The sequence below is a fragment of the Branchiostoma lanceolatum genome, chromosome 11 (genome assembly GCF_035083965.1).
Source record: "Branchiostoma lanceolatum isolate klBraLanc5 chromosome 11, klBraLanc5.hap2, whole genome shotgun sequence".
Lineage (NCBI taxonomy): Eukaryota > Metazoa > Chordata > Leptocardii > Amphioxiformes > Branchiostomatidae > Branchiostoma > Branchiostoma lanceolatum.
The window spans coordinates 15222299-15233724 of NC_089732.1; the positions used below are offsets into that span (position 1 = coordinate 15222299).

The 11426-nt window shown below is 41.2% G+C and overlaps 1 protein-coding gene across 1 annotated transcript; it reads left to right on the forward strand.

Moving 5' to 3' along the window:
* Nucleotides 1-7425: 7425 nt before the first annotated feature.
* On the forward strand, nucleotides 7426-9611 carry LOC136444303 (uncharacterized). The gene has a single exon (XM_066441816.1). It carries the CDS (start codon nucleotides 7446-7448, stop codon nucleotides 9609-9611), a length of 2166 nt encoding a protein of 721 aa, XP_066297913.1. The 5' UTR covers nucleotides 7426-7445.
* The last annotated feature ends 1815 nt before the right edge of the window (nucleotides 9612-11426 follow it).

Genomic DNA, 11426 nt, shown 5'->3' on the forward strand with positions numbered 1-11426 from the left:
TCAGATTTTTTTTCTGAATAACTGACTATTTACATGATACTGTAATTCACTATATCTTCATGGTAGCAATATTTTAGAGTGTAAGGAAAATTGACATTTTCACTGAACTTAAACTTCGCGGCGGCGCCAAGTAATATACAAAAAGGATGTATGAAGGAATCATAAATAATGACAACAGGTTTTTCACGGTGATGATAAGTTAATGGTACTGAGGTGACCATGAAAACAGTGAACATAAAGTTACAGTGAAAGATACAAGAATTACATTGTACTGCGCAACACACACACACCGAGAAACACAATGCATAACATCAGCTGAAAGAGATGATGGGCAGCTAGAACGGTGGGCGGAGTTTCCCTTGCAGGAAGTAATTTCATCAATAGTCTCTTCTGGCATATTGCCCGCATTCCACCCGAAGATAACCAGACATTCGGACAGAGAAAAAGGACAGTCATCGCCAGAGGCTCCGGTTGTCTGAGGAAGGTAGGTAAGAGCATTATGATTTGCCTCATTTTCGGAGGAAATATCGGATTCCAAGAATACTTCGCATGATGTTCAGCTAGATCTTTATTTACTTTTGTAGAATTGTAGCTCTTCATACTCTTGTAACATACATAGTTATGAGTGGTCAAACATTCCTGTTTGCTAGACTAGTTTTTAGTGAATGTTCACTTTTTACCATTGAGACAGAGAATTTCTGAAAGTTATTTCATTCAAATATAGGCTCGCGTCTTTTTAGTTTTGGACGGCTGTTTTCCCTTTTGTTAAAGTTTGTAATGCCAAACGTTCCTGTCGCTGATGACAAAATAGCAATAAAAACTGTCCGGTGCTTTCCTGGTCAGACAGGGTACTTTGATTCAAACATATATGCTGGCATGGCCTACAAGGCATTGGAAGCTTATCAAAACTATTCGCTGGTACAATAGCAGTGCAAGAGAGACCGACAAGCTTTTTTTTACTGACAACAGTGCCACTAGATCCTGAGAGAATATAAGGTGATACATCAAATATTTGGAAGATGGGTACAGCAGAGGCAAAGAGATGGGATCCATGGGAGAACCGTTAGATTACAAGGTGAGTTAATAGACAATAGCAAAGGGATGGCGTTGTTTTACAAAGATTGTATCAGTACCTACTGAATATCGATACGTAGAATATAGTTGTATCAAATTGACTTCTTTTGTGAGTATATGTCTTGCAAAATTTATTGTGTCAGCGAAACATCAGTTAGTCCATACATTTGTTTCATACCATTATTGACTATCAAATAACGTCGGCCTGATTGATTTGAATGGTGAATTAACTGATGTTGTACTCGGTGTTATACCTAACATCAGAAATGCTCTGTATTTACGTACTATCAGCGATCATCGCCCTGTATAAATAATATTGCGGTAGTAAGATTACGTCATTTCACACCCTTCAGGTACATGCTTTCATTCATTCATTCAATACCGTAATAAATACCGTCACTTTCCCTTACTGTATCAATATTAGGCACTGTAGGTGTAAGTGCGACATTTCAAGTACATGTATTTTGCTTTCATTCATTAAATACCGTAACTATGTGTGAACACATCAGACTGGGTCCAACTGACCTGTGGAGTGGCCCAAGGTACAATCTTAGGCCCAATTATTTTTATGGCTTTGATCGACGGGGCACTCCGGGTAGTCCCTGAGCGTTGGAAGTACGTTGATGATATGAACCTTGCACATACGTGGTCCATGCGTCAACCCTGCACCTGCAACTAACTTTGGTGAGTGATCTAAGTTGGAGCTTGCATGTAAGTAACGTGATCTCAGGTGCAAATAGAAAACTCTACCTACTGCGCAGACTTAAACGTTTCGGCATGTCAGCTTCCGACTTAATGACGGTGTATACCGTGTATGTCCGGTCAGCACTTGAGTATGCCACTCCGGTGTGGCACCCGTCCCTGGCTGCTAAGCAAATTGCAAGCCTGGAGCGATACCGCGATTTTCGGTAGGGCGGACCGATTCTCACGACCTTCTATGACATTTGGTCCGCCCGTGGAAAGTGGTCCCCCCCTCTCACTCTTCCAAATGGAGTGACTTAGGTTATTCCAATCAGTCTTATTAACTCGGACATATGTACTTGAGTCTTAACGTTGCGAAAAAACATGTCTGAGAAGTGGTTTGAGGAACGATGCCGCGATTTTCAGTAGGGCGGACCGATTCTCACGACCTTCTATGACATTTGGTCCGCCCGTGGCAAGTGGTCCCCCCTCTCACTCTTCCAAATGGAGTGACTTAGGTTATTCCAATCAGTCTTATTAACTCGGACACATGTACTTGAGTCTTAACGTTGCGATAAAACATGTCTGAGAAGTGGTTTTGAGGAACGATACCGCGATTTTCGGTAGGGCGGACCGATTCTCACGACCTTCTATCACATTTTGTCCGCCCGTGGAAAATGGTCCTCCCTCTCACTTTTCAAATGGAGTGGCTTAGATCATTACAATTAGTCTAATTAACTCGGACATATGTACTTGAGTCTTAATATTGCGATAAAACATGTTTGAGAAGTGGTTTGAGGAACGATACCGCGATTTTCAGTAGGTCGGACTGATTCTCACGACCTTCTATGACATTTGGTCCGCCCGTGGAAATTGGTCCCCCCCTCTCACTTTTCAAATGGAGTGGCTTAGATCATTACAATTAGTCTTATTAACTCGGACATATGTACTTGAGTCTTAATATTGCGATAAAACATGTTTGAGAAGTGGTTTGAGGAACGATACCGCGATTTTCAGTAGGGCGGACTGATTCTCACGACCTTCTATCACATTTTGTCCGCCCGTGGAAAATGGTCCCCCCTCACACTCTTCCAAATTGAGTGAGTTTGGTTATTCCAATCAGTCTTATTAACTCGGGCATATCTACTTGAGTCGTAACGTTGCGATAAGATATGTTTTAGAAGTGGTTTGAGTAAGGATACCGCGATTTCAGTAAGTGCGGACAGATTCTCACAACCTTCTATCACATTTGGTCCGCCCGTGGACTCGGTCCCCCCTCACACTATTCCTAATTAAGTGAGTTAGGTTATTACAATCAGTCTTATAACTCGGACACATGTACTTGAGTCTTAACATTGCGATAAAACATGTTTGAGAAGGGGTTTCAGGAACGATGCCGCGATTTTCAGAAGGGCGGACAGATTCTCACGACCTTCTATGACATTTGGTCCGCCCGTGGAAAGTTGTCCCCCCCTCACACTCTTCCAAATCATGGACTTGGGGTATTCCAATCAGTCTTATTAACTCGGACACATGTACTTGAGTCTTAATATTGCGATAAAACATGTTTGAGAAGTGGTTTGAGGAACGATACTGCGATTTTCCGTAGGGCGGACTGATTCTCACGACCTTCTATGACATTTGGTCCGCCCGTGGAAAGTGGTCCCCTCCTCTCACTTTTTAAATGGAGTGGCTTAGATCATTACAATCAGTCTTATAATTCGGACACATGTACTTGATTCTTAACATTGCGATAAAACATGTCTGAGAAGTGTTTTTTGAACGATACCGCGATTTTCGGTAGGGCGGACCGATTCTCACGGCCTTCTTTGACATTTTGTCCGCCCGTGGAAAATGGTCCCCCCTCACACTCTTCCAATTTGAGTGAGTTTGGTTATTCCAATCAGTCTTATAACTCGGACACATGTACTTGAGTCTTAACATTGCGATAAAACATGTCTGAGAAGTGTTTTTTGAACGATACCGCGATTTTCAGTAGGGCGGACCGATTCTCACGACCTTCAATGACATTTGGTCCGCCCGTGAAAAGTCGCCCCCCCCCCACTTCACACTCTTCGAAATCATGGACTTGGGGTATTACAATTAGTCTTATTAACTCGGACATATGTACATGAGTCTTAACGTAGCGATTAAACATGTTTGAGAAGTGTTTTGTTCAACGATACCGCGATTTTCATTTTGAGGGCGGACCGATTCCCACGACCTTCTATCACATTTGGTCCGCCCGTGGAATATGGTCCCCCCCTCACACTCTTCCAAATTGGGTGAGTTAGGTTATTCTAATCAGTCTTATTAACTCGGACACATGTACTTGAGTCTTAACATTGCGACAAAACATGTTTGAGAAGTGTTTTTTGAACGATATCGCGATTTTCGGTAGGGCGGACCGATTCTCACGACCTTCTATAACATTTGGTCCGCCCGTGGAAAGTGGTCCCCCATCTCACTCTTCCAAATAGAGTGGCTTATGTCATTACAACCAGTCTTATTAACTCGGGCATATAACGTTGCGAAAAAACATGTTTCAGATGTGGTTTGAGGAAAGATACCGCGATTTTCAGAATTCGAAGGCACGACTTCTACACATTTGGTCCGCCCGTCACTTGAAAGTGGTCTCAAAATCATCGAAGTTTGTGACAAGTTCTATGGGTTATGCGTTGTAGGATGTAGTAAACAAAAGGTATTGATGAATACTTTCAGAATTCCTGAGGCAAAAACGAGCTAAAGTTTAACGAGTACCATTACTGTGATTTGGGCCGCAATCTAGGCGGGCTGGGACCGAATTGTTACGACGCCATATACTCAGTTGGGTTAAGGCAGCCCAGGCTCTAAAATTCGTGTTCGAGTTCGGCCGCGTGCCTGGCCAGCGGCGCGGCCGAACTCGAACACGGTTCGAAATGTTTCACTACGGAGCAGTTCGGGGGGCGCAAGGTCTATTACAGTACCCAATAATATATATCATCTCAGGTGTACGTAGATGTACAAAATTGTTTTTTTTTATGATTTGGATTGTATTACATTCTAAATGTTTCAATCAAATGGTTTGGAAGGTCTCCTCCACGAACATGTGCCGCGCCGAGTCCTACTAGCGCTGATTTGACGGAGGTGTTCTAAATAGAACAGGGGGTTCTATATGTTCGATATGGTGTTCGAAGGGAACGGTCGTTACGTCACAGGTGTTGGATTTCGCGGGAGACAACGAGCTGCTTGTGTGGGATCGGGTTATGACTTTTACGGCTTTACGCGCAGCTCAAAACGACAGACTTCATCTTTGGAGTAATCAAATATTCGTCATTATCACTTTCTTATCAAAATTGTCCGAGGCTATTTTGCATAGATTTTAATTTTTTTAAACTGGGACGAATTTTTAACAAAATATGACCCAAAATTAGTGGTTGTTGATGTTTTTGGCCCAAAAAAACAATGTAATCGTCATTTTAAACAAAATAGCCTCGGACAAAAATGATTTGTATGGGGTTAACTCTCTTCTTGTAAAATATCATGATGAGAGGTGGTGTTACTGCTTACGCGCGTAAACCCATAAAATACACAGCTTTTTTAACCAAAATGTGCATTTCTAACACAAAATCCAGCTGTAGAGAAACTAAATTATTATTTATTCAATGTGTTTTAAGTAGTTCTAAAACTGTGTGAAGTTTCGTCGTGGTGCGACAAGGCTATCGGAAGTTACAGGATATGTATTAATATGTATGGAATAATACTTCCTGGGCCGCCTTAACCCAACAGAGTATGAGGAAATGAACCTCTTGCTATTATAGGATAACTGATTTGATTTATCTACTTACTTTGTATAATATAATTCGTTGTCAGTGCTTTGTTACTGTAAGACAGTAAGGTAGGGCGATACATTAGTCTTCGTTAGTGTCCTTTGTACTTGTGGGCCTTCGTAGTTTTTAGGCCGCGCCCCGGACAGATTCTCACGCCGGACCATATTTCATAGAACACCGGGACTGGTTATCCCCGCCGAGGTTCGACATTTCCGGACGAGTAACCCGCAATTCTCACAAGATTGACACTCCTAATTATTGCCGTATATCACGAGCAAAAACCTCTCCAATTCCCTACTTGGTCGGACTGCTGAATGGTGACTCGTAAAATGGGACTCGATTAATATAAGCGCTACTTGTTTGTTCAGACACACATTTACCTATGTGTTGTCCATGTAAAATAGAGTCTATTTTTCAAGTACTTATGTAAGAGGGAGTTTATTTTATGAGCATGTCTATTGAATGTGGTTAGGTGATGATAAGGACAGCACCTGAGATTCTGACCAATTTTAATGTGTATGTATATAGTATGTAATACGCTGATGTTGTTGATAATGGACAGTGCTTGTGATTTATGACCATTTTTTTTGTTATGAAATACGAAATTTAGTCCTATGGACTACAATGCATTTCCTTTGTCTTAAGGAGAAAATGTTCTACAGGCTGAAGAGGCTCTTGGTTTTTCTGCTCATCATCGTGAAGAAAACTGGTCCAATCGCTGCCTGTAGCAGCAGCTGTTCAACATCTTGTGATTGCCCTGATAAAGGCCTAAGTAGTGTCCCTACACATCTACCCACACGTATACATAGTCTAAATCTACAGAGCAATCACATCACACACATCAGTCAGTCTGATTTCTCAAGGTACAGGGGATTGACCGGTTTGTTTCTGTCATACAACCAGATAAGTTATATCCAGTCTGGTGCATTTTCGAATTTGCCAAGTCTCATAGACTTGCTGCTTGACGAAAATAAGCTAGAAAACATTCAGGCTGGCGCATTTGCAGATTTACCTCAGTTGGAAGGCTTAAACCTGTCCAACAACAAAATAAGTTTTATCCTGGCAGGAGCATTCATAAATCTGCCAAAGCTCGAAGAGTTGGATCTGTCCCGCAACGAGATAACTGACATTCGGGCCGGAACATTTTCGAATTTGTCGAATCTCATACAGTTAGATCTGTCGTACAACAATATAACTAACATTCAGCTTAATTCATTCTTAAACTTACCCCGACTGATAAGTTTGGACCTAAACAACAACAATATAACTATCATCCAAGGCAGTGCATTCTCAAATACCTCGCAGCTCCAGTACTTGCAATTGTACTTCAATCACATCGCTCACATACACTCTACCCTACTGTCAGACTTGTCTCAGTTGAAAGAGTTGGATCTGTATGACAACGACATATTTTCTATTGAGACGGGTACATTCTCAGGTCTACATATACCTCATCTCCAATCTCTGCATCTCTCCTACAATCAAATAACTAATATTCAGCCGGGTGCATTCTCTAATCTACCAAAGCTCCAGCTCTTGAATTTGGAAGTCAACAATATAAATAACATTCAGTGTGGTGTATTCTTAAACCTACCACAAGTCGAAAAGCTCTTTCTAAATTCGAATAAGATAACTTCTCTTCAGGTTTGTGCATTCTCAGACTTATCCAAGCTCCAAGAATTGGACCTATCCTCCAACCTAATAACATACATTCGGCTTGGTACATTCCAAAACCTGCCTTTGCTGAAACAGCTGTCTCTATCCTCGAACAAGATTACAAAGATTCACTCCGCTGTATTTTCCAATCTAACGAAGCTTAACACATTGACGCTGAACAATAATCAAATGGAGGTCCTGACATCTTATAATGAGCTGTCATTGATGTCCAATGTAGACCTTCACAATAACTCCTGGCATTGTGACTGTAGAATGGTTCCCTTCAGGCAAAAGATGACTGGGTCTGCTTCATTTGAGAACCAAATCACATGTGAAGAGCCCAGGAATCTTATTGGACAAAGGCTTCAAGATATAAAAGCTGAAGAACTTATTTGTGTCGAACCGAGAATTTCGAGTTTTATGGGAGTCGAGAACAAGACATTCAAACAAAGCGAAACAGTTCATTTGACCTGTGAAGTTTCGGGCATCCCGACACCAGACATCACAGTCACCCTTCCAACCGGACTGAAAGTAACTGCTGAGTCTGTTGGAAGAGTGACTGTGGAGTCAAACGGTACCATTATCATACGAAATGCTATCACAGCAGATGCCGGTTTGTATGTCTGTAATGCAGAAAATCCTGTTGGCTCCGCATCTGCCACAATGTTGTTATCTATGAGTGCCCAAAGGCCAGCATCAACAAGCACCCAAAGTACTTATTCTCCAACAAGCGATACTGCCAGTAATGCTGACACAACAGTTAGCTCTATGTTTGGTTTCATTGGTTTTTGCATCGGTATATGCAGTGTGGCATTCATTGGAGCTTGTGTTGGGCTTGTGGTTAGGAGTAGGAAAAATAACAAAGTACCTCATGTGAATGGTATCAACGCAGACACCACTGTGACTCCCCCCGATGGTGTTAATGTGTACGAAAATGACGATGAGGGAGCAGCATCTGCTGATTCTGTATCTGGCCAACATATCAACGTGTATGAGAATGATGATGATGTAGCCGTATCTGCTGATTCCGTATCTGGTCAAGATATTAACGTATATGAGAATGATGATGAGGTTACAGTATCTGCTGATACGGCATGTGCTCAACAAAGTAACTTGTATGAGAATGATGATGAGCTAGCAGTATCTGCTGATACTGTATCTGGCCAAGACATTAACGTATATGAGAATGATGATGAGGTAACAATATCTGCTGATACGGTATCTGGCCAAGACGTTAACGTATATGAGAATGATGTACCAGTATCTGATGATTCTGTATCTCTTCAACACATCAACTTGTATAAAAATAATGAGGTAACAGTATCAGCTAATTCTGTAGCTGTTTCATCCATCAACGCATATGAAAATGGTGATGAGGCAACAGTATCTGCTAATTCTGAAGATGGACAAGACACTTTGGTGTATGTAAATGATGATAAGGTCCTAATACCTGCATCTGCTGAAAGTATTAAAGTCACCAGTATTAATGAGAACAATGGAATTGTAGCAATATGTAACCAATCTGTATCTGTGCCATCCATGAATGTACACGAGAATAATGATGGTGAAGAAGGATCAGTTTATCCATTGTTTGGGCAAGTTAACATGTATCGAAATGATAAAAACGACGTAGTATCTGCTGCTTCTCATTCCATCTATGGTAACGAGAATGAGGAGGCAGTTTCTGCTGTTTCTCATCCCACCAACGGGAACGAGAGTGAGATGGCAGTGTCTGCTGCTTCTCAGTCCATTTATGGGCACGAGAGTGAGATGACAGTGTCTGCTACTTCTCAGCCCATCTATGGGAACGAGAGTGAGGTGGCAGTGTCTGCTACTTCTCAGCCCATCTATGGGAACGAGAGTGAGGTGGCAGTGTCTGCTACTTCTCACTCCATCTATGGGAACGAGAGTGAAGTGGCAGTGTCTGCTACTTCTCAGCCCATCTATGGGAATGAGAGTGAGGTGGCAGTGTCTGCTACTTCTCAGCCCATCTATGGGAACGAGAGTGAAGTGGCAGTGTCTGCTACTTCTCACTCCATCTATGGGAACGAGAGTGAGGAGGCCACGTCTGCTACTTCTCAGCCCATCTATGGGAACGAGAGTGAGGTGGCAGTGTCTGCTACTTCTCACTCCATATATGGGAACGAGAGTGAAGTGGCAGTGTCTGCTACTTCTCAGCCCATCTATGGGAACGAGAGTGAGGTGGCAGTGTCTGCTACTTCTCAGCCCATCTATGGGAACGAGAGTGAAGTGGCAGTGTCTGCTACTTCTCACTCCATCTATGGGAACGAGAGTGAGGAGGCCATGTCTGCTACTTCTCAGCCCATCTATGGGAACGAGAGTGAGGAGGCTATGTCTGCTACTTCTCACTCCATCTATGAGATAGATTAGGTGAAAGAAGTCACGTGCCAATCGCTGCAGTGCCAACATAGATCTCTGAGGTGGAAAAATGCACACAAAAAAACATATTTTGAAATAAAAAAAACAACTTAGTCGGAAAGATAAGCCAAGCGTTTGTGATATAAACATGTCTTAAGCCTAGTGGAATTCTTCCGTAGATTGCATCAGAATCAATTCTTATTCATGTAGCGTTTCCTTATTAATTGGATAGCAAAGACGTGCATGTGTGAACACCAGGTCAAGACAACGGCCTATTGTAAAATTCATTTACTGTGCAGTTTTGGAAAAGATCCAGATCTTTATGCCTGTAGTATCTTGATTTATTTTTCATTCTTGCTATAGGTGAGAAAATATAGTTTACGTTTATCAAGACTTAATGAATGCATTGATGAAGTTAAGATCAATTGACTGTTAAGCTCTGTGTGCGTAAGTATATGTCGATCTTATTCAGAGTTGTAAAAATTACTCAAACTATATCGATTTAGTTGTATCATATCATTGACATCAAAATCAAAGTTGATTTTAGTATTATTCCTTGTGTAGTGAAGACGTATATGTGGTTGAAATATCTCACAGAAGATTTGTTATTGGAACCCACCATTTCAATTTTGTGTTTACGTAAATACTATGTAGACTACTGCCTGTAAAGATGATGTTGTAGTGCCCTAGTCATTGCAGCAGTGCATTTATGTATAGCGAACATGACCATTTGATTACGTAAAAATCTACTAGAACTAATATTGTACAAAGCTTAAAGACAATGCAAGACATGTCGACGAGTTGTCATCAACTTTCTATGATTATCTCTTTGTATGGCGTTATGTAACGCAACTGCTTTTAATGTGCTTGTGTCACCAATAACACTAGACATTTCCTAACAAGCAACCACTGTTATTTCATTAACATAGACGTTTGTACAAAATGTATACATTTCTTATGTTATTCAACATCGAATCTTATAATTGATACTTTCAAATCTTCGTTCCCGTGGCCTGGTAATCAAGTTGATTTCCAGCTCGTGAGGTCATATTGAAAAGGGTGTCTGGTTAGTTCCAGGTACCGCGAATGGGAAAATAACGTTGTTTTGAGACGCAAACAGTGCATAATCATCGTAATATATATGAAATGTCAAGTTTTTATAAGGTTTGCTTTTCTGTCTGAATCTAAAAGAACGTCTTGTAAGTCACAGTGCCAGGTTTAATGCCGGCTACCGTGTTCATTCTGACGTCACGAGCCGGAAATTATCTTGATTACCTGGCGGCAGGGATCAAGAACTGGAAGTATGATTTTTTTCATTGGCTGAGCGTTCAAACTTTGTGTAAAATGGGAGAACCCCGTTTTTATTTCGTAAATTTATAGGTTTCTGAATAATAATGCTATTGTTACATAATGGTAGGACTATGTTGTATTTAAGTGTCGTATGCACTTTACAGCCCCTCTCTTTTAACCCTTCGCAGTGGATTTTATTGTATTGTATAGCATTATATTGCATGACGTACATTCAGTGTAGCTCAAGATGCATGGTATTGTAATTAAGCACAAAGTAATAAAATATGCACCTGAAAAACTCTTATATTCATGGGAATTACTTGAGGCCATGAGGAATGAAAGCAACCACCAACAGGAGAACGCAAAGTTCAACGTTTCAAATGAAAGTAAACTAAGAAAAAGGCATTTAATTGGTATATCAAAAGACGACAATGTAGAGAACGGTAAAGAGCGATTGAAAAAGGAAGCATTTTGGTGACAATTCCTACGCTAGAGTATCATCTTAGCTACCTCTCTTATGCTTTTAACGGCTTTGCA

What these genes read in the sequence shown, in the direction of transcription:
- LOC136444303 (XM_066441816.1), top strand. Translation starts at nt 7,446, where the DNA reads ATGTCCAATGTAGACCTTCACAATAACTCCTGGCATTGTGACTGTAGA.